At 39.9% G+C, this 23975-nt stretch overlaps 2 protein-coding genes across 7 annotated transcripts in view; one reads left to right on the forward strand and one right to left on the reverse strand.

The window, feature by feature from the left end:
* The window catches only part of RPS27A (ribosomal protein S27a), a 169332-nt gene that overhangs the window by 40229 nt on the left and 105128 nt on the right, over nt 1-23975 (reverse strand). The gene's annotated exons all lie outside the window — the stretch shown is intronic.
* Nucleotides 1-23975, forward strand: part of CLHC1 (clathrin heavy chain linker domain containing 1) — a 66425-nt gene that overhangs the window by 37270 nt on the left and 5180 nt on the right. For all 6 annotated transcript variants that reach the window (XM_050754671.1, XM_050754675.1, XM_050754672.1 and 3 more), the window contains 2 exons: nt 16326-16500; nt 23369-23571. In XM_050754671.1, the coding sequence (XP_050610628.1) occupies nt 16326-16500; nt 23369-23571 (378 nt within the window). The remainder of the gene's footprint in view (nt 1-16325; nt 16501-23368; nt 23572-23975) is intronic.

The raw sequence follows: 23975 nt of genomic DNA on the forward strand, positions 1-23975 counted from the left end.
ATTCGGGGCCCAAGGGCTGTTTAGTCAGCAGGTAATGAGTCCTGCCAGGATTGGGTCCTTCCTTTCAAGACAGTGGCTTCCCTTCTGACCAGTGTGTGTCTAGAAATGTTGTCCAGGAGCTTGGGGGGCCTAGAATAGGGGCCTCATGACTCTCCCTGGTTTCCTATCCTATTATGGCTGAACTGGTATCCAAATTGCAAGACAAAGTCCTCTACTCTTCCATCTCCTCTTCTCAAGTGGAAGGAAGGACTCTCTTTCACAGCTGTGAGCTGTACTCCCTGGTTTGGGGGAGTGGTGGCACAAACACTCCTTCGGTCACGTCATCTGATTTCTTACTAGGTAATATGCCCTCCAAGTCCACTGGCTGTGAGTCCAGCACAGCACTAGTACTTACCTAGGAGTTGCAGTCCTTGTGGTGTAGACTGCCTTTCAAGTTTATTTAGGACCCCAAAGCAGTTGAGGGTGTAGTGGTGAGGCTTGCCAGAACTCAAATTCCAACCTGCTGGGATAGATGATTCTCTTCTGGCTAGGGCTGGTCTAACTGCTTCCCACATGAGAATTGGCTGAGTTCTGCCTGGTGTCGCTTTCCACTGTGGAAGGGCAGAACTGAGTTCCAATGCAAACTCCTACAATCACTGCACTCTCCTTCCCCGAAGCACAGGTTCTCCATGGCACATGGCCACTGCCAAAGGATGGGGGAGTGGTGAGTTGGCAGTTCAGTACTGTCTTTCCTACCCTTTTCAGTGCCTCTTTCAGTAACATGAAGGTATAATGAGGTGCTGTGATTACACAACTGACTTTTGGTTCTTATGAAGGTGCTTTTTTGTGTAGACAGTTTTTTTGTTTTTGTTTTTTGTTTGTTTGTTTGTTTTTGAGACAGAGTCTCACTCTGTCACCCAGGCTGGAGTGCAGTGGTGCAATGGCTCACTGCATCCTCCGCCTCCCAGGTTCAAGTGATTCTCCTGCCTCAGACTCCCCAGTAGCTGGGATTATAAGTGCCTGCCACCATGCCTAGGTAATTTTTGTATTTTTAGTAGAGATGGGGTTTCACCATGTTGGCCAGGCTGGTCTCGAATTCCTGACCTCAAGTGATCTGCCTGCCTCCCAAAGTGCTGGGATTATAGGCATGAACCACCATGCCCAGCCATATGGACAGTTAAATTTGTTGTTCCTGTGGGGAGGGCAATCAGTGGAGGCTTCTATTCAGCCATCTTGCTCTGCCTTCCTGGATATTTTAACAGTATTAATTCTTCCAATTCATAGCATGGTATATCTCTCCATTTATTTGTGTCTTCTTTAATTTCTTTCATCAAATACAACAATATGGATAAACCTGGAGCACATTACACTAAGTGAACTAAACCAGGCACAGAAACACAAATAGTACATGATCTCATTTATATGTGGAATCCAAAAAAGTCAAATTCATAGAAGCAGAGAGTGGAATGGTGGTAACTAAGGACAGGGTAGGTGGGGGAAATAGGGAAATGTTGGTCAGAGGATACAAAGTTTGAGTTATGTAGGATAAATGTACAGCACGTTGACTACAGTTAATAATACTATACTGCAAAATTGAAATTGCATAGCTGAGCATGGTGGCACATACCTGTAGTACCAGCTAGTTGGAAGGCTGAGGCAGGAGGATTGCTTGAGCCCAGGAATTTGAGGCTGCAGTGAGCTATGATCACACCACTGTACTCCAGACCAGCAACAGAATGATACCCCATCTCAAAAAAAAAAAAAAAAAAAAAAAAAGTTGCTAAGAGAGTGGAGTGTAAGTGTTCTCAACACACACATGCACACACACACACAGAAGTAATGGATATGTTGAGTAGCTTGACGTATTAATCATTTCAGTATGTATATCAAACTTCATGTTGTAGACCTTAAATATATACAGATATACCGTTTTTATTTTTAAAAAAGAAATTTTTAAAAATTCAGTTGACTTTTGTATATTGGTCTTGTATCCTGTGACTTTGCTAAATCTTTGTTAGTTCTAGTACTTTTGTGGCTTTCTTAGAATGTTCTATATAAGTGATCATGTCATCAGCTAATAAAGACAGTTTTACTTCTTTTTGAATCTGGATCAATTTTTTTTTTCTTGCTTTATTGTACTGGCTAAATCCTCCAATACAGTTTTGAATAGAAGTGATAAAAGCAGATATTTCTGCCTTGTTCATGATCTTAGGGATAAAGCATTTAGTTTTTCATCATTAATTATTAGCTATAGGTTTTTCATAGATGCCCTTTAAGAGGTTGAAGAAATTATCTTGTATTCGTGGTTGCTGAGAATCAGAAATGGATATTAGATTTGTCAAATACTTTTTTACATTTATTGAGATGATTATGTTAGTTTTGTTCTTTTCTATTAGTATAATGGATATGTTGCCTTTGTGGGAAAATCTCCACAAAATTCAGTGATTTTACTCTAATACAGAGTTGTGAAACCATCACCATAACCTAATTTTAGAACATTTTCATCATTACAAAAATAAACTTTGTACCCATTAATTCCTCATTCCCTGATCTCTTCTTTTTTTTTTTTTTTTTTTTTTTTTTTTTTTTTTTTTTTGAGACGGAGTCTCGCTGTGTCACCCAGGCTGGAGTGCAGTGGCCCGATCTCGGCTCACTGCAAGCTCTGCCTCCCGGGTTTACACCATTCTCCTGCCTCAGCCTCCGAGTAGCTGGGACTACAGGCGCCCGCCACCACGCCCGGCTAGTTTTTTGTATTTTTAGTAGAGACGGGGTTTCACCATGTTAGCCAGGATGGTCTCGATCTCCTGACTTCGTGATCCACCCGCCTCGGCCTCCCAAAGTACTGGGATTACAGGCTTGAGCCACCTCGCCCGGCCAATCTCTTCTTCCTCTCCAAACTGTAGGGAACCACTCATCTATTTGCTGTCAGTATAGATTTACCTGTTTTGGTCCTTTTGTGTAAATAGGATCATGTACTATGTGGTCTTTTTAGTACAGGCTTCTTTCACTTAGCATAATGTTTTTGAGGTTTGCTCATGCTGTAGCACGTATCATTTCTTTATATGGCTAAATAATATTCCATTGTATGAATGTACTGCATTTGTCTATACATTCATCAGTTGATGGTCATTGGGCTTTTCCCACTTTTCGGCTATTATGAATAATGCTGCTATGAACATTTGTATACAAGTTTTTGTGTGGTTACATGTTTTTATTTCTTTTAGGTAGAGACTTAGGAGTGAAATTGCTGAGCTAAATTATGTGGTAGCTCTGTATTAACACTTTGAGGAACTGCTTATCTGTTTGGTTGCACCATTTTCCATTCCTGCTAGCAATGTATAAGGGTTCCTTATGAACAGGATGTGTTTTTACCTATCTTTTGATTATAGACTTTCTCAAAGTGTGAAGCAGTATCTCATTGTGGTTTTTATTTACACATCCATAATGACCAATAATGTTGGGCATCTTTTGACTTGTCTCTTGGCCATTTGTATATCTTCTTTGGAGAAATGTCTATCCTTTGGTCATTTGTGTTGCGGGAAGTCAGTGACCCCAAACGGAGAGACTGGCTGAAGCCATAGCAGAAGAACATAAATTGTGAAGATTTCATGGACATTTATTAGTTCCTCAAATTAATACTTTTGTAATTTCTTATGCCTGTCTTTACTGCAGTCTCTGAACATAAATTGTGAAGATTTCATGAACATTTATCACTTCCCCAATCAATACTCTTGTTATTTCCTATGCCTGTCTTTACTTTAATCTCTTAACCCCATCATCTTCATAAGCTAGGGATGAATGTCACCTCAGGGCCCTGTGATGATTGAGTTAACTGCATAAATTGTTTGTAGAGCATGTGTATTTGAACAATATGAAATCTGAGCACCTTAAGAACAGAATAACAGCGATTTTCAGGGAACAAGGGAGATAACTTTAAAGTCTGACTGTCTGTGGGCTGGGTGGAGCAGAGCCATATTTCTCTTATTACCAAAAATGGGTAAGACAAATATCGCTGAATTCTTTCCCCAGTAAGGAATATTAATAATTAACAGCCCTGGGAAAAGAATGCATTCCCAGGGCAGAGCCTCTAAAATGGCCACCCTGGGAGTGTCTGCCTCATGCAGATGTAGATAGGGATGAAACACGCCCTAGTCTCCTGCAGCGCCCCCAGGCTTGCTAGGATTAGGAAATTCCAGCCTGGCGAATTCTAGTCAGACCGGTTCTCTCCTCTTGAACCCTGACAATTTGTGCACAGCGGGACATGGAGGTTCATTAGTGATTCTAGTTTCGCCCTGATCTTCTGCCTTGTGATCTGTTGTCGCCCTTGAAGCATGTGATCTCTGTGACCCACACCCTATTTGTGCACTCCCTCCCCTTTGAAAATCACTAATAAAAACTTGCTGGTTTTACAGCTCAGGGAGCATCACGGAACATGCCGACATGTGATGTTTCCCCCAGACACCTGGCTTAAAAATTTCTCTCTTTTGTACTCTTTCCCTTTATTTCTCAGACCAGCTGACACATAGGGAAATAGAAAAGAACACACGTTGAATATCGGGGATGGGGTTTCCCCCAATAATTTGTCAATTGTGTTTTTGTGTTTTTATTATTGAGTTTTAGGAGTTCCTTGTATAGTCTGAATTAAAACCCTATTTGATTTGCAAATTTTTTCCCCATCTGTGGGTTATCTTTTCACTCTTTTTAATAAAAAAAAAGTGTTTCACTGGTTTCTTTTGAAATTAAAAGTTTTTAATTTTGATAAGTTCCACTTATGAGTTTTCTCTTTTATGGCTTTGCCTTTGTCAAAAATTTGACTATAAATATTTGTTGACTTTAGTTCTATCCCATTGCTAGATGGGATGTCTACCCCATGAGATCTTTGCCTAACTTAAGATCACAGATATCTACTCCTGTTTTCTTCTAAGAGTTTTACACATTCAGATACATGATCTACTTTTGGTTAGTCTCTACTAAAAATACAAAAATTTGGGCATGGTGATGGGTGTGTAATCCCAGGTATTGTGAGGTGGGGTCCAGTTTCATTCTTTTGCCTATGAATAATCCAATCTGACAATCTTTGCCTTTTTTTCCAGCACCATGTTTTGGGAGAAATACTTTGAGTGCTGGTGCTTATTTACATGTAAGTGGCTATTCACAGGCACAGTCATAGTGCATTGAACTTTTTAAGGTGCCTCTTTGTAACTGGGAGTACAGGTGTGCACCCACCACACCACCACACTTTGCTGGTACTTTTCTTGTCTCTTCTTCTTCTTCTTCTTCTTTTTTACCTTTTTTCTGCTTTTTCTGGCTTAGCATGAATACCACATCTAGTCTTCATTTCTGTAGGTTTTTGTGTAAACCTATTTTTCCGGATATTATACCCTTGATGTATAGCGCTAAATAGTGGCTCATGCCTGTAATCCCAGTCTTCATTTCTTTGTGTAAACCTATTTTTCCGGCCGGGCGCAGTGGCTCATGCCTGTAATCCCAGCACTTCGGGAGGCCGAGGTGGGCGGATCACAAGGTCAGGAGTTTGAGACCAGCCTGGCCAACAAGGTGAACCCCTGTCTCTACTAAAATACAAAAATTAGCCATGCATGGTGGCATGCACCTGTAATCCCAGCTACTTGAGAGGCTGAGGCAGGGGAATCACCAGAATCCGGGAGGCAGAGGTGCAGTGAGCTGAGATCACTGCTTTCCAGACTGGGTGACAGAGAGAGACTCTGTCTCAAAAAAAATTATATATAAATTATATATATATATATTTCCATCTGGTATCATTTTACTTCTGCTTGAAAAGCTACCTTTAATCTTTTAGTGCAGATTGGCTTGTGTTACATTCATTCAGCTTTTAAATTCTGCATTTTACCTTCACTTTTGAAAGGTATTTTTACTGGGTATAGAATTCTAGATAGACTTTTTTTTCTTTCTATACTTAAAGGATTTTTGTTTCACTGTCTTCTGGTTTGCATTATTTCTGCTGAGAAATGTTATTTCATCTTTATCTTTGTTCTTCTGTACATATGTATCTTTTCTCTATTACTACTTTTAAGATTTTCTCATTTTTACTTTTTTTTGGCAATTTGATTATGAGCATTAGTATAGTTTTATTTTCATGCTTCTTATGCTTAGAGTCCATTGAGATTCTTGGATCTGTGGGTTATGATTTTCCTCATATATGAAAATACATAGCCATTATTTTTCAAATATGTTTCTGCCCCCGCCTCCCTTCTCCCCACTCACCATTCAGGGACATCAATTATATGCTTGAAGTTGTCCTACAGCTCATTTATTCTTTGTCCAAGTTTTAGTCTTTTATGTTTTATTTTGGATATTTTCTATTGCTGTCTTTAAATTCACTAATCTTCAATATCTAATCTGCAGTTAATCCCATCCAGTGTATTTTTCATTTCAGACATTGTAGTTTTCATCTCTGTAACTTTGATTTGAGTTTCTCTTATACAGCTCATGTTCTACTTAACATATTCCATCTTTTCTCTCCCTCATAAATATGAAATAATATAGTTATAATAACTTTTAATATCCTTTTCTACAAATTCTATCATGTCAATTTTGATTTATTACATTTTTTCTCATTATGAGTAATATTTTCTTGCTTTTTTGCAAGTTTCATTTTTGATTGGATGCAAGACATTAAGAATTTTATGCCAGGAGCGGTGGCTCATGCCTGTAATCCCAGCACTTGGGAGGTCGAGGCAGGCAGATCACGAGGTCAGGAGATCGAGACCTTCCTGGCTAACACAGTGAAACCCCGTCTCTACTAAAAAAATACAAAAAAATTAGCTGGGTGTGGTGGCAGACGCCTGTAGTGCCAGCTGCTCGGGAGGCTGAGGCAGCAGAATGGCATGAACCCGGGAGGTGGAGCTTGCAGTGAGCTGAGATCACGCCACTGCACTCCAGCCTGGGCAACAGAGCGAGACTCCATCTCAAAAAGAAAAAAAAAAAAGAATTTTACCATAATGGTGCTGGATTTTGGTAAATTCTTCTTAACCTTTGTTCTGGGATATAGGTAAGTTACTTGGAAACAATGTGATCCTTCTGGAGCTTGTTTTCAAGTTTTGTTAGGCAGGACTGGAGCAGTGTTTGGTTTGAGGCAAAACCTTTCTGAATATTCTACCTCATACTTGAGGATTATGAAGTTTCCCATTCCGGTGGAAGAGTTATTCTCAGCTCTTTCTAAGCTCTAGGGATTAGTCCCTCTAATCCTTCTGAATAGTTCTTTCCCTGGCCTTAGGTAGCTTCCTCACCTGCATGCGCTAATCAGTACTCAGCTGATGACCTGTGGGGGACTCTGTGCAGGTCTTTGAAGCTCTTACCCCAGGCAGCGCTCTTCCTTCTGGTAGTCTGCCCTGTGATCTTTATCTACATCGACCTCACCAGACTTCCAGCTCCATGTCCTCAATTCATGTTTAGTCCTCATGAATTTAGTCCTCAACTAAACATGGAATGTTTAGTTCATTTGCTGTAACTAAACATAATTAACATAATAACTATTTAACAAAAGCATTGATATATTTGGTCTTAAGCCTATCATTTTGCTATATTTTTTCCAATTATTTTCATCAGTTCTTTGTTCCTTAGTTTCTTCTTTTCAATTTTATATTGTGTGAATTGAGTAGTTTTTAAAAATTCCCTCTTTTGTCCTATCTTGGCTTTTTGGCTACACTTCTTTGTACTATTGTTTTAGTTGTTGTTCTAAGGATTATAATATTCACTGCTTGCCAGAATCTACCTTGAATTAATAATTTACTACTCTACATATAATGCATGAACCTTACCATCATCTTTCTTCTTTTGTGCTATTATCATATACATTGTTACTATTTTTGCCTTAAATATTCACTTGTGTCTTAAGGAAACTATGAAAATAAAAATATGTCTTTTATATTTACTGAGGTAGGCAGCTGGATCACATCCTTGTAATCCACTCCACTTAAATGTGAATTGAATTATACTGTATATGTTCTTTAATACTGCATGTGTTCCTGAATTGTACTATTGCTTATAATTATATTGTTTTATGTCTTTTTTTCACTCAACATTAGTTGTGAAATTTAGCCTTGTTTCTACATGTAGCTGTGGTTTATTTTAAATCTTCTAGAATGAAATATACTACAATGTATTTATCTGTTCTGTGGCGGATGGACATTGAGATGGTTTCTAGTTTGGGGCTATTATAAACAGTTTTGCTATGAAAATATATCCTGGTGCATGTATGTAAAGTTCTCTGGGATATGTATCTAAGATTGAACTTTCTGAGTCATAAGGTATGCATATCTTCAGCTTTTGAATATAATGACAAACATTTTCCCAAAGTGTCTGTATTAATTTATATTCTCAATGGTAATGTATACGATTTTGAAACTATGTTCCATATCTTTGATAATAGTTGGTAGTGTTAGACCTTTAAATGTTTATCATTCTTGTGGTCATGTAAATTTATTATGGTTTTAATATGAACTTGCCTCATTACCAGTGAAATTGAGTATCTTTTCATATATATGTGTACACATATACCCTTTTGTTAAGACAGGGTCTTGCTCTCTCACCTAGGCTGGAGTGCAGTGGTACAAACATGGCTCACTGCAGCCTCAACCTCCTGGGCTCAAGTGATCCTCCCACCTCAGTGTCTCAAGTAGTTGGGACTACAGCTGTGAGCCACCATGCCTGGCTAATTTTTAAAATTCTTTTGTAGAGATGGAGACTTGCTATGTTGCCCAGGCTGGTCTCAAACTCCCGGCCTTAAGCCCTCCTCCCATGCTGGCCTCCCAAAGTGCTGGGATTACAGGTGTGAGCCCCTGCACTCAGCTCATATATATTTTTGTATTTGGATTTCCTGTTTTATGAAGTACTTAAGATCTTTTGCCCAATTTGCTAGTGAATTGTCTATATTTTTCTCAATGATTTTTAGGAGTTACCTACGTATTGTAAATATTAATCTTTTGTTAGTTAAAATGAGTTACAAAAATCTTTTCTTATTATGATATCTTAAGATGAACAGAAGTTTTTAATTTTAATGTAGTGGAATTTATCAGTCTTTTCCTCTTAGGTTAATTATTTTTATGTATTATGTAAAAGTCCTTCCCTACCCTAAGTCATTTTTCATTTTTCTTTTTTCTCGTCTGAAAATATCATAGTTTTGCTGTTTACATTTAGGTTTTTAAGCTACCTGAAACTTGTTTTTGTGTTCAGTATGATTTGGGAGTTCAGTTGTTTTCTTTAATAGTAATTTTTTTTTTTTTTTTGAGACAGAGTCTTGCTCTGTCGCCTGAGCTAGAGTGCAGTAGCTCGATCTTAGCTCACTGCAACGTCCTCCTCCCAGGTTCAAGTGATTGTCATGCCCCAACCACTGAGTAGCTGAGACTACAGGCATGCACCACCACACCCAGTTAATTTTTGTATTTTTGGTAGAGATGGGGTTTCGCCATGTTGGCCAGGCTAGTCTGGAACTCCTGAGTCTAAGTGATCTTCCAGCCTTGGCCTCCCAAAGTGCTGGGATTACAAGCGTGAGCCACTGTGCCAGGCCCAGTTTTACTTTATTTTATTTGAGACAGAGTTTTGCTCTTGTTGCCCAAGCTGGAGTGCAATGGCATGATCTCAGCCCATTGCAATCTCCGCTTCCCGGGTTCAAGCAATTCTCCTGCCTCAGGAGTAGTTGGGAGTACAGGAGCATGCCACCATGCCTGGCTAATTTCTTTTATTATTGTTTTTTTGTTTTTAGTAGAAACGGGGTTTCACCATGTTAGCCAGGTTGGTCTCAAACTCCTGACCTCAGATGATCCGCCCACCTCAGCCTCCCAAAGTATTTTTTTTTTTTTTTTTTTTTTTTTGAGACGGAGTCTCGCTTTGTCGCCCAGGCTGGAGTGCAGTGGCCGGATCTCAGCTCACTGCAAGCTCCGCCTCCCGGGTTTACGCCATTCTCCTGCCTCAGCCTCCCGAGTAGCTGGGACTACAGGCGCCGCCACCTCGCCCGGCTAGTTTTTTGTATTTTTAGTAGAGACGGGGTTTCACCATATTAGCCAGGATGGTCTCGATCTCCTGACCTCGTGATCCGCCCGTCTCGGCCTCCCAAAGTGCTGGGATTACAGGCTTGAGCCACCGCGCCCGGCCCTCCCAAAGTATTGAGATTACAGGCGTGAGCCCCTGCCCCCAGCCTTATTTTTTTAAACATATAGTTTCTCTATTTTAGTACTATTTATGTAAAGTCTGTACTTTCTCCACTAATTTGTAGTGCCACCTCAATGATCATATCTTTTGTTTCTAGAAAATTTCAAATCTGCTTGTTTTAAAAATCTGTTCCTCTTTATTATGGCTTCCATTTCTACCTTTATATTTCTAATAATTTTAAATATATAATTTTTTTTTGAGACAGGGTCTCAGTCTATCATCCAGGTGGGAGTGCAGTGGTGTGATCACAGCTCACTGCAACCTTGACCTCCTAGGCTCAGGTGATCCTCCCACCTCAGCCTCCCAAGTAGCTGGGAGTATAGGCACACCCACCATGCCTGGTTAATGTGTTTTGTTGTTGTTGTTGTTGTTGTTTTTGTAGAGATGACATCTCACAGTGTTGTCCAGGCAGGTCTCAAACTTCTGGGCTCAATCAAGCATTCCTCCCACCTTGGCCTCCTGAAGTGTTGGAATTATAGGCGTGAACCACTGTGCTCAGCCAAACATAGATATTTTATACTTTCTTTTATAGTCAGTTGTGTGTAGTTCTGAAGTATATAAATTATCCAGATTATTGGGTATCCTAACTCTTGCTCATGGATGCGCTTTGATTTGTGTGACTGATAATTTTTATTTATAATATTGTAAGCTTTTTACATTGATAATATTGTGAACGTAATTTCTCCCCCACTGTGGGATTACTATGTATTCTCTGGAAAGGCTTTATGTTTGTCTCTGCCTGGTCTCTGATGTTTCACAGCCTTAAACTGATCTTCGTTAATTTCTTGGCTTTGGCTTCATGAATCACATACATAACTGAAATTCAAACTTCATTCCCATGTGGATGTAGGTTGTTTTATTTTATCTAAGGAGAGGGAAAGATATAGCCAGGAATAGTAGTCCATGTGAGCCACACTGTCACGTTTTCAGAGTCTTAGATCTTTAAAGGCCCATCTGAAGTTTGATAGCTTAGAATCGATTAAAATTACTTAAATCTTAAAATACTTATTTTTTAGACAGTTGCTTTCTGTTTTTAAAAGTTTGTATAAAACCTAGTTTTTAAGACATATTAAAGCTCAAAGATATCATTGGTAGAAGCAGAGCTTCCAATAAAATAATGTTCACAGAAGTACATTCCTATAACATTTTCAGAAAAGTTTAATAAATAGACTATTTTTAACTGTAGCTTAAACTGTTATGACCTAGGTATTAAGATACAAAGATTAGTAAGACCTAATCCTTTCAATGAGATAAAGGACTAACTGGGAAGAGAGATAAAGAGACAGACAAGTGTGGAACCAACTCATTCATTTGTTTATTCATTTACTCTTCATTCAACAAAATTGATTATCTAATATACGCTGGGCATTGTTCTAGGTGCTGTGGATGTAGCAGAAAATAAAACCTGCAAAAATGATTTGCATCATGGAGCTTATATGTAGTGTGATTCTAGTAATATGAAGAAAGTTCTCTGGAAATTCAAAAAAGGCGTATTAATAGTTTGGCATTTCTACCCTCAACTGTGTCTGCTGTCTTCATGTAGACACCTTTTGTTTTATTTTTTTCAGAGAATAATCCTCAGCTTTTTCTAGGTACTGGAAGGGGGTATCATCTGACTGGGTGAGGGGTAGCTTTTTAAACAGCCTTTCAGCCAAGATTTCTAGTTTCAGCTCATCTCATTACAGAGGTTCCTGGTGCTGGCAATTCCTGAGGCTTTCTGTGTTGTTTGGTGTGAACTGGATTGCTTCTTCTTGGTTTTCCTTATTGGTAGTTTAAGAATCAAACTTTTTTTTTGAGACAGAGTCTCCATCTGTCATCCAGGCTGGAGTGCAGTGGTGCAATCTTGGCTCACTGCAAGCTCCGCCTCCCAGATTCATGCAGTTTTCCTGCCTCAGCCTCCCAAGTAGCTGGGACTACAGGTGCCTGTCACCACGCCCGGCTAATTTTATGCATTTTTAGTAGAGGCTAATTTTATGTATTTTTAGTAGAGACAGGGTTTCACCGTGTTAGCCAGGATGGTCTCCATCTCCTGACCCTGTGATCTGCCGGCCTCGGCCTCCCGAGTGCTGGGAATACAGGTGTGAGCCACCGCTCCCAGCCAGGAATCAAAGTTTTAAGGCTCTTCTATGCTAATTTCCACTCTCTATTTTCTGGTTTTCAGAATTTTGTTTGTTATTTCCTTTTAAATTTGTTCTTATGAAATCCCTTTACTATTATTTTAATGATTTTAATGAACTAGAATTGAATGTGTGTGTTCAGTCTGCCATCTTTACCTGAAAGTCTAATTGAATTGCCCTTAATCTTGTTAATCTATAGTAGGTATAGGAAATCTTTTTTTTTTTTTTTTTTTTTTGAGACGGATCTCACTCTGCCGCCCAGGCTGGAGTGCAGTGGCGCGATCTCAGCTCACTGCAACCTCCACCTCCTGGGTTCAAGCGATTCTCCTGCCTCAGCCTTCTGAGTAGGTGAGATTAAAGGCACGTGCCACCACGCCCAGCTAATTTTTGTATTTTTAGTAGAGATAGGGTTTCACCATGTTGGTCAGACCAGTCTCGAACTCCTGACCTTGTGATCTGCCTGCCTCGTCCTACCAGAGTGCTGAGATTACAGGTTTGAGCCACCATGCCTGGCCTAAGAAATCTTCTGCCATCATATGTGTGTGTAAATGTATATATATTTAACTTATCACAAAACATGAAGAGGATAGAATGTTATAAAATGTTGGGTAGGAGGCACAATACCTTTGTTTCAATTTTATCTTTAGTATACACTTGCATTGTGTTCTTTGAGCAAGCTACTTTATCTACTTGAAATTCAGTTTTATTACTTGAAAAACAGGAATGTTGGCCAGGTGTGGTGGCTCGTGCCTGTAATAGCAACACTTTGGGAGGCTGGGGTAGGCAGATTGCTTGGCCCAGAAGTTCAAGACCAGCCTGGGCAACATGGCGAAACTCTGTCACTGCAAAAAATACAAAAAAATTAGCCAGCCGTGGTGGCACATGACTATAGTCCCAGCTACCCAGGAGGCTGAAGTGGGAGGATCACCTGAACCTGAGAAGTTAAGACTACAGTGAGCCATGATCGTACCACTGCACTCCAGCCTGGGCGACAGAGTGAGACCCTGTCTGAAAAAACAAAAAGAAGAAGAAAAGAAAAGAAAGAAAACAGGCCGAGCGTGGTAGCTCATGGCTGTAATCCCAGCACTTTGGGAGGCCGAGGAAGGCGGATCACCAGGTCAAGAGATCGAGACCATCCTGGCCAACATGGTGAAACTCCGTCTCTACTAAAAATATAAAAATTAGCCAGGTGTGGTAGCATGCACCAACTAAATGGGAGGCTGAGGCAGGAGAATCGCTTGAACCCGGGAGGCAGAGGTTGCATTGAGCTGAGATTGCACCATTGCATTCCCGCCTAGCAACAGAGTGAGACTCTATCTCAAAGACAAAAAAAAAGAAAGAAAGAAAGAAAAGAAAACTAGGAATTTTAATGATACCCACCTTATTAGAGTTATTGGTTAAGACCAGTTGATAATTTCAAAGCACTATACAAGCTTTAGGGGTTTTTAGCACCACACCACTTATTCAGAATTAATTTTATTTACAATACAGTATATCTGAGAGTTGAGAAATAAGTTTAAAAAGTCTGTGAACAATTAAAAAATAGATATTATATATTATCTTGTGAAAATCCATACATTTCATTAGTAGACCCTCAAGCAGATGCAGAATCAATTTTTATTCTGGTTTTACCAGCTTTGATATCTATAAAACTGGATCATAGATCAGTTAGACATGATAGAGTCTAAAGTTCAAGCTAGACTTGATAGAGTACAAAGCAAGAAACAACTTTTTTCTTCCTCACCATTGCCCTTTAAAAGGACTGTGTTGACGTTCCTATTTATTTTATTGGATAATATCTTGGTCATGTCACATAGCTTTTTTTCACTCACTTTCAGATATTAATAGTTTTATGTTTAGGTACCGAAAAGTCTAGTCTAAACTAAATAGAAACTGCAGTCTCTTGTTTAATCTAAAAATTTTCCCCTTACCCTGGTTTGGCTCTGGTTTGGCTCTAGAACCTGTTGAGGCTCAGGAGACATGTTTGATTCTTCTTTACTCTGCTGCTCCCTCCTCTTCTAATCACTAGGCAGCTTTACAGTGGGGTTATATAAGGGACAGGAAAGGTCTTACTCAACTGGTGCAGTGGTCATTTGGCTTTGGTTTCTTGGGTGTGGTAGATGCCCAATGATGGCTCCTAGTTGACTGCTTTAGTCTTTGCTTTTTAGGGCCTTCCCTCACTGGGGACTTTCCATGGTGCCTTTTATTGATTCAGGAGGTATTACTTTAGCTGGCTGCTTATGACTCCCCTTTAGCTACTTCTGGTGGTGTGTACCCCCAAAGACTCTCAGGTGGGGTTATCTGACCTCTCCAAGAGAGCCTTTTCAAGACAACCAGCCTACCTGCCTTTCATGGAATCTCCTTCACCCTGGAGGAACATGCAATCTTGTGGAAGTAGAATTTGCTCGTACTTTAATTCTCTTTACTCACTCTAGCCTTTCACCTTTACACTTTCCAGGCAAATATCAGGCTCTGGTCTTTTTGTTCTCTAAATTCCAAGACATCCATATCCAGTTGTTCTCTCTAAACTGTCTCACTTGACTTTGAGGAGGAGAACTAAATAAAAATCTAGGAAATAAGATATGGTGGTAAATTTATTTTCTGCTCACAAAAAGGAAAATAATCTAATGGATTAAGAATTCAAATTAGGCCGGGCGCGGTGGCTCAAGCCTGTAATCCCAGCACTTTGGGAGGCCGAGGCGGGCGGATCACGAGGTCAGGAGATCGAGATCATCCTGGCTGACACGGTGAAACCCCGTCTCTACTAAGAAATACAAAAAACTAGCCGGGCGAGGTGGCGGGCGCCTGTAGTCCCAGCTACTGGGGAGGCTGAGGCAGGAGAATGGCGTGAACCCGGGAGGCGGAGCTTGCAGTGAGCTGAGATCCGGCCACTGCACTCCAGCCTGGGCGGCAGAGCGAGACTCCGTCTCAAAAAAAAAAAAAAAAAAAAAAAAAAAAACAGAATTCAAATTAACAGTCTTCCTCCCCTGCAAGTTCAAACATTGAGTGTACATACAGCTTAATAAAAAATGAATTGTAGGCCGGGCGCGGTGGCTCAAGCCTGTAATCCCAGCACTTTGGGAGGCCGAGACGGGCGGATCACGAGGTCAGGAGATCGAGACCATCCTGGCTAACACGGAGAAACCCCGTCTCTACTAAAAAAATACAAAAAACTAGCCGGGCGAGGTGGCGGGCGCCTGTAGTCCCAGCTACTCGGGAGGCTGAGGCAGGAAAATGGCGCAAACCCGGGAGGCGGAGCTTGCAGTGAGCTGAGATCCAGCCACTGCACTCCAGCCTGGGCGACAGAGCCAGACTCCGTCTCAAAAAAAAAAAAAAAAAAAAAAAAAAATGAATTGTAGTCATGCTGATTTGGGATTGGCATACTTTATTTGGTCACTGGCTGAATCTACATGTAAATTTCAGGATCCTAATTTGTCATTCTCATTGAATTATTTTCCAAGTTAGGTTATGTTAGTCTAAGTATATACCTTTAAATGTCCAGTTTTATATTTGCCTCATGTGATTGGTCATTAGAGCAGGTTAGTTTGCATTAGGAATTTTATCCTCAGTGTATCTGCAGCTGCACCTTTTGTTTTCTTTGGTTATGACCAAAGAATGAGGTAAATTGGCCTCATTAACAGGAGAACCCTATGACTTAAAAGAAAAATATATTATCTCACAGTTCTGGAGGCCAGAAGTCTGAAATCGTGGTGTCAAGGGTTCATTCTTTCTGGAGGCTCTAAGGGAGATTCCATTTCATGCCTCTCTCCTAGCTTCTGGTGGTTGTCAGCGATTTTTAGCCTCCCTTGGCTTGTAGCAGATCATTCCAATCTCTGCCTCCATCTTCACATGGCCCATGATATTTAGTCATTATCCAGAATATAAAGTTTAATCTATAAGCATGAGTTAAAAATTATAAATGTGTAATTTTAGATTGTTAAAGTTTTAGAAAAGCAAAGGCACGAAAATAGTAATATGAAATAAGAAAAAGCAAACTATTTCTTAAAGTATTTGACTCAGAAAATTTTCTCCTTTCTGTAGCTGTTGGAAAAATTAGAGGAAAGCCTCTTCCATTACTCTTATTTTTTGAGGCCCTCTTTATCACAAGTCATGCTTTTCGATGTCCTGTTGATGCAGCTCTAACCCTGGAAGGAATCAAATGTGGATTATCGGAAAAACGGTTAGATTTAGTTATCAATTGGGTTACACAGCAAAGGTAAGCAAAATTAAGCTTTTAACTTAATTTTGACATTTGGTTAATAAAGTTGTTTGTTCTAAAATATTAATAGTTTTATCAATATGTTACTTGAACATTTACTTCAGGTCCCTATGCAATTAATCAGAAAGTGTTTAGTGGTCGGGCATGGTGGCCTATGCCGCTAATCCCAACACTTTGGGAGGATGGCTTGAGGTCAGGAGTTCAAGACCAGCTTGGCCAACATGGTGAAACCCTGTCTCTACTGAAAATACAAAAATTAGCCAGGCATGGTGGCCAGGTGCAGCAGCTCATGCCTGCAACCCCAGCATTTTGGGAGTCCAAGGTGGGCAGATGACTTGAGGTCAGGAGTTCAAGACCAACCTGGCCAACATGATGAAACCCCATCTCTACTAAAAATACAAAAATTAGCCAGGTATGGTGGCACACGGCTGTAGTCCTAGCTACTCGGGAAGCTGAGGTAGGAGAATCATGTGAATCAGGGAGGCAGAGGTTTCAGTGAGACGAGATCGCGCCACTGCACTCCAGCCTGGGTGACAAAGCGAGACTCAGTCTAAAATATATATATATATGCATTTAGTTTCCTGTAGAAATCTAATTTTCTTAGCAAATACACAACTACATTCCAAATAACTTTATTTTCATATTGACTATTATCGGGGTGATAGAAATTGACAAGAGTTATCAATAGACATAGGCAAAGGAGAGGAGATCCTTTAAAGTAACATTGGCGGGAAGATGGCTCCCATCTAGAGCAGAGAACAGAACAGCATCATTTCAACCAAATGTTTGGCTTTTCTGGTCTATGAACTTTCCTCACTAGTTACACAGCTGCAAAGGGTGAAAATCCTATCAGGTCATCTAAGAAATGAATCCTAGGTTTTCCTGTGAGCTTTTTTTCTCCTCGTGGATACTTCTGGCTATAAGTAGAACAATCGCTATGCCTGCTGGCTTTTCATAATTATGAGCAAACCATAAAGCAATTGTAGGAATGATTGTAAGTATATACTGACACTGGGGATATACATATTCATATACATATCTATCACAATTATAAGCTTGGGAGCAAGTAAAGACCTTTCATAGAACATTCCTGTGTGAATACCTTGGGGTAGGGCAGAGTCAGTCTTCAATTTTCACACAAAGAAGAACCACATCTTGGCTGGTTGCAGCAGCCCACGTCTGTAATCCCAGCACTTTGGGAAGCCAAGGCGGACGGATCACCTGAGGTTGGGAGGTGGAGACCAGCCTGACCAACATGGAGAAACCTTGTCTCTACTAAAAATACAAAGTTAACTGGATGTGGTGACGCCTGCCCGTAATCCCAGCTACTTGGGAGGCTGAGGCAGGAGAATCGTTTGAACTCAGAGGTTGCAGTGAGCCGAGATTGTGCCATTGCACTTCAGACTGGGCAGCAAGAGCGAAACTCCATCTCAAAAAAAAAAAAAAAAGAAAAGAAGAAGAAGAACCCATCTTAGGGCCTGAGAGCCTATTCCCATGCACCTAAAATTACCATGTTTGGCAAAATTATACAGTTTATTCAGACATTGACTTTTTATTTAGAAATGTTTTGAATTTTGTTAAGCCTTGAACAAAACAAGAAAATCAGTTTTGTTAGCTTATAAAGAAAATTTGAAGGCTGGTCATGGTGGCTCATGCCTGTAATCTCAACACTTTGGGAGGCCAGGGCAGGAGGATTGCTTGAGCTTAGGGGTTCAAGATTAACCTGGGCAACATAGGAGACCTCATCTCTATGAAAAAAATAAAATAAAACAAAATAACCCAGACGTGGTGGCACATGCCTGTAGTCCCAGCTACTTAGGAGGCTGAGGTGGGAAAATCACTTGAACCTGGGAGATCAAGGCTTCAGTGAACTTGAGCATGCCACCGCACTCCAGCCTGGGCAACAGAATTAGATATTGTCTCAAAAAACAAACAACAACAACAAAAGTATACACTAGGGAAAATGAGAAAATTATTAAACGAATTATGTTAAATTTATTTTGAAAGTCTATCAGTATTTTCTAGTACCACTTATAGGTCATGTACTCTGTTAGAGTGGTCATTTAAAATTGCTGTTATAATAAATCAGATTTTTATATAGTCTTCAGCCCCTCCCTCATTGATTTCTCACAAAAAACACTGGAATGTTTTTCCCAGTGTAAGAATAAAGTAAGTGTGGAATGTTAAGTATTACCTACACAACAGAGCCAGTTGCCACAGAGTAAAAGCTTGCATTGCTTTTGACATACTTTCTAATTTCCTGTTCTGGTAATAGCACTAATGTCAGAGAAGGAAACCATTAATTAAAATGAAACTTTATAGAATGTGTGAATGACATCTTTATCAGATGAATAAAAGTATATATATTAACATTGTCATCTCAACAAAAAAATTGACAAACTACATAACTCATTATAATAAGTGTAATCTCTTTTTTAGTACTGTTAAAATTGACATTACAATTTGAAAATAAATACTTGCAAACTAAAAAGAAAAAGTTAATCTCATCCCAAAATACCCCACAGACACACCCAGAGTAATATTCAACCAAATATTTGGGCACCCTCTGGCCCAGTCAAGTTGACACATAAAATTAACCATCCCAGGAAATGTGTGCTTCCCATGTCTGCAACTTTAGTGTTTGTGAGTCAGGAAGTTTTGACTGACTTGATTATCATAAACAGGTAGGACTGTTGCTATATAATGGAGCAGAAAGGAATATTTTTGGCATTCAGGTTCCCTATTTCCTTGAAGAGAACTTAAGACTTAGATTAGGGTGCAGATCATTTACTAATAAACTACCCCTCAGGAAAATTTTTAAGGGGAGTGAAATAGGATAGGACTTAGAAAAGAGCCAAGCAGGATGTGAACTCAGTTCAAGTCTGGTATTAGCCATTATCACAGGGAGAGGGTTATAGAGCATAGACATTACACAGAGTTCTTTCCTTTTATTAAGGGGCTGGCCTTTTGTAACCCCTATCAGTCAGTCCCTGGGGGTTGAGTGTAGACTACTGGGGGTTGTGGATAGGCATAATTTTCTAGGTGAGGAGGCTACAGACACCTGAGGACAATTCTTCAGAGAAGGGGGCAACTGTGAGCTCTTAGTAGTCAGCTGGAGAAGGGGCACCAGTTCAGTAAATGGGACCTGGATGAGGCACCAGAACAGTGTCTACCATAACAACGAAACAACTTCCGAAGATCTGTCAGAGAATAGATAGCAGCTGCTTGTACTGTGTCTTTGTGAAGATGGGCTGGGCTGTGCATATTGGAAGGCAGAGTAGGGAAAGGCCTCCCTGTCATCTGTCTAGTAGTTATAGCCTGCTGCTGGCAGCATAAGGGCTGTGCTTACTTGGCTCTGAATGCATAGGGATGTAGAACACATACTAGGGAATAATGAAGAGCTCTCATCTTTAAGAAGGGTATCATAAAGAGATAAATGGACATTAGTAAGCAAGCACTTCCTAAATAAAGTCATGACTTAGAAATGTCCCAAACATAAAAATGGTAGGTTTGCATACTACTACCTACTACCACTCATTTCAAATCCACCATTTCCCCTATACAACTTGATAAAGCTATCTTGATGGCACTATTTACCAGTGCAAAGTGTTTCTCCCACCCATTCTTATTATGACCTTCATTTACTGTCCACATAATAGTTTGTTTGTTTTTTTTTTTTTGAGATGGAATTTCACTTTTGTTGTCCAGGCTGGAGCATAGTGGTGCAATCTCGGCCGGGCGCGGTGGCTCAAGCCTGTAATCCCAGCACTTTGGGAGGCCGAGGCGGGTGGATCATGAGGTCAGGAGATCGAGACTATCCTGGCTAACATGGTGAAACCCCGTCTCTACTGAAAATACAAAAAACTAGCCGGGCGTGGTGGCGGGCGCCTGTAGTCTCAGCTACTTGGGAGGCTGAGGCGGGAGAATGGCGTGAACCCGGGAGGCGGAGCTTGCAGTGAGCCGACATCACGCCACTGCACTCCAGCCTGGGAGACACAGCGAGACTCCGTCTCAAAAAAAAAAAAAAAAACAAAAACATAGTGGTGCAATCTCGGCTCACCGCAACCTCTGATTCTCGGCTTCAAGCGATTCTCCTGTATTAGCCTCCCGATTAGCTGGAATTACAGGCATGCGCCACCATGCCTGGCTAATTTTTTGTATTTTTACTAGCAACGGGGTTTCTCCATGTTGGTCAGGCTGGTCTCAAACTCCCGACCTCAGGTGATCCACCCGCCTCGGCCTCCCAAAGTGCTGGGGATTACAGGCATGACCCACCGTGACTGGCCTGTTAATTTTGCTTTAGGAGATTTCTTCTTCATATGTATGCCCTTCTTTTCTCTCTTTGCGCCCTTCTCTCTTTCTCTGCCTGATCATGTTTCTACACCCTCCACAAAAAGTACTTATCAGGGAGCACTGGAAATGGTTTGGACTTGATGACATCATCAGAAAGTGTATGTTCTTTACCAAAACCTGTTTTAAAAAGTTCTAGTGCAAAGACACTTCAGATAAGACTAAGTTTCTTACACATAGTGATGGTTCTTGACCCATTCTACCTCTTAGTTGTAAGAATTTAAATTCTTTAATAACTATGCAGTTCTGTGACTACATGCATTGAGGAAATGCCACTAGTTTTTTTTTTTTTTTTTTTTTTTTTTTTTTTTTTTTTTTTTGAGACAGAGTCTCGCTCTGTTGCCCAGTCTGGACTGCAGTGGCCGGATCTCAGCTCACTGCAAGCTCCGCCTCCCGGGTTTACGCCATTCTCCTGCCTCAGCCTCCCGAGTAGCTGGGACTACAGGCGCCCGCCACCTCGCCCGGCTAGATTTTTGTATTTTTTAGTAGAGACGGGGTTTCACCGTGTTAGCCAGGATGGTCTCCATCTCCTGACCTCGTGATCGGCCCGTCTCGGCCTCCCAAAGTGCTGGGATTACAGGCTTGAGCCACCGCGCCCGGCCGGAAATGCCACTAGTTTTAAGGATCCTGAGATAATATAACAGGGAATATTAAAGGCAATTCACATTCTTCATACTTAGTCTCTGTTTCCTGGCTTCTGCCTCTGATTATCTGGCCTCTATCACATAGCTGCCTTAAAAAGCCTTCCAGTTCATTCCCAGAAGCTCAGCATAGAGCTAGCCCTTTAGCAGCCTGCCTAATGGGCTAATCATGGCTCTCTTAGTCATTCTTACCTGTGAAAAGTCTAATCACTTGGTCTACAAAGTCTAAATTTTAAGGAACCATCCTTTACTGGTATTACTTCTCTTAATTGCAGACATTGCTCCCAGAAGATAAATACTCTCTGAAATTTTAACTTTGCAAACTCAATCCTAGAAAGTAACAGTAAATAAATTTTATGCATGGATTTAGAGATTGTATATTACCTTTATTTTGACATTAAAAATTTTTAAACCAAATTTATAATCCAATATGTCTTAGATTACTGTGGGGTTAAGCATATTTTATTTTATTTATTAGCTGTTCATATTCTCCAGAGCTAGCCTGGTCTCAGATCCACTTTCAGAAGTCCCAGAAACAGTCCTCTTTGAGTTAGGAGTAAGGGTGAGAAAACCCAACAAGGGGACTTTAGGAAAACAGAAAGAGGGTATGATGAGGTGATTGGAGGGAAAAAGGGGGAGGGAACTTCCCTGGTCCCCTTCCCAGCCCTGGCCTTCTCTGAGGTGGTGACCCTTAAAAAAATGGCATTAGTAAGATAAATAAATACTAAAATACTGGCGTTATGACTTTGCTACAGTATTTCAGTCACTACATAGACTGAAATAATTAACTTGTTCAGCCTCAGGAATTGTCGCAACTGTAGCTACTAAAACCTTTATTTTGGTATTAAAGTGTGGAAATCAGAGAACTGCTTAATTAAATAATTGATTTGTACTCAAGCTGCCTTTTGATTTAGACTCCCCCCTCTGCTGCCCACCCCAATAAACACAGAAGGCTTTATTTACTGAATTTTCAGTAAAGAGACATCGTGTAGGGGGTTCAGGATTTCATTTTAATGTTACCAGCATTTTTAGATGTATACAGACACCAATATCATACGATTGCCGTTATTTTGTAGCTATTAATTAAAAATATAAAGTATAATTTTCATACCATTAGTAATTAGAAGTGATATCTTTAATCATGCACAGATGTTCTTTTGGCTATGCTTATAGTTTCTAGGGAATTTACTCTGATAGTACAACAGATGATTAATTTCAGTTGTGTATAAAGGTGGTACACTAAAATAGGACAAGTGAAATCTATTCTGTTGACCCATCTCAAAAGAACTGCTTCTTCGGTCTTTCCTAATAGGCACAATTATGTCCATTTTCCCCTCTTGCCTCTTATAAATCTATAACAAATTTAAAAAATAACAGTGCTGTCACACTTTCTGTTTTACTTTTGGTAAAAATGCTTGCAATATCTACCTCTATGAGCTGAAATTGCTGTCACTATCTATAACCAATATTTAATAAGCTTTTATATTCCATAGGGTTTAGAATCTCGATAACTGCTTGAGAATATTAAGACCCCCAATTATGAGAGCATTTTTGTTTACCTCGTAATTTTTAGACCTATCAGTCTTTTTAGGAGAGTTTTAATCTTGTTTGTGGTTTTTTTTTGAAACTTGAGCTTTTGAGGAGCCAAAATGTCTTCCTCCAAGGGAATACACACTGATTTTTTGTTGTTGTTGTTGTTAAATCTCAGATATGTTTAATTTCTCCTACATAATCAATGGCCTATTAAATTGTAACTTGGAATTCTTGCAGGCAGTAGAAAATCCAGTTCTACTGTGCTGAATTTTCAAATATTTCAGCCTCAGCCACTCATCAGGAATTTTCTAACGTATGTCTTATTGATCTGCTTGTTCTAGACTGACATTTTCTGAGGAGGCTGGGGATGTGATTTGTGATTATGGGGAGCAGGATACTTATAACAAGGCCAAGTGCCTGGCTTTAGCTCAGATTATCTACAGTGAATGTGGCCTGCACAAGAAAGCTATTCTTTGCTTGTGTAAACAGGGTCAGACTCATAGGGTCATGGAGTACATACAGCAGTTCAAGGACTTTACTACCGGTAAGTTAAAATGTCTGCCATTTGTATACATTTGAATTCTGGACTTTAATTGTAAAATTACCCATGATAGCAGGCACTACTTTAAACTTACGTTATAAAATCAATTTTATATATACCAATAAGTGGGAAATTTGTTTTGTAATTTTTCATGAACACAGGTAAGCTAGAGCTGATTGGCTTTCATGCTAGATGTTCAAAAATATTATGTATTTCCTCAAAATAAAAACATTTAATAAACCAGATAGTCCTGGAAATATATAGTTTTAAAGATAAATTTATACAGAGTAGAATACTACATATGTGATTTTTAAAAATAACTTATTTGTAATATTTTATTTTATTTTTTATTTATTTATTTTTTGAGACAGAGTCTCACTCTGTTGCCAGGCTGGAGTGCAGTGGCG

The sequence above is a fragment of the Macaca thibetana genome, chromosome 13, assembly GCF_024542745.1.
Source record: "Macaca thibetana thibetana isolate TM-01 chromosome 13, ASM2454274v1, whole genome shotgun sequence".
Taxonomy (NCBI): domain Eukaryota; kingdom Metazoa; phylum Chordata; class Mammalia; order Primates; family Cercopithecidae; genus Macaca; species Macaca thibetana.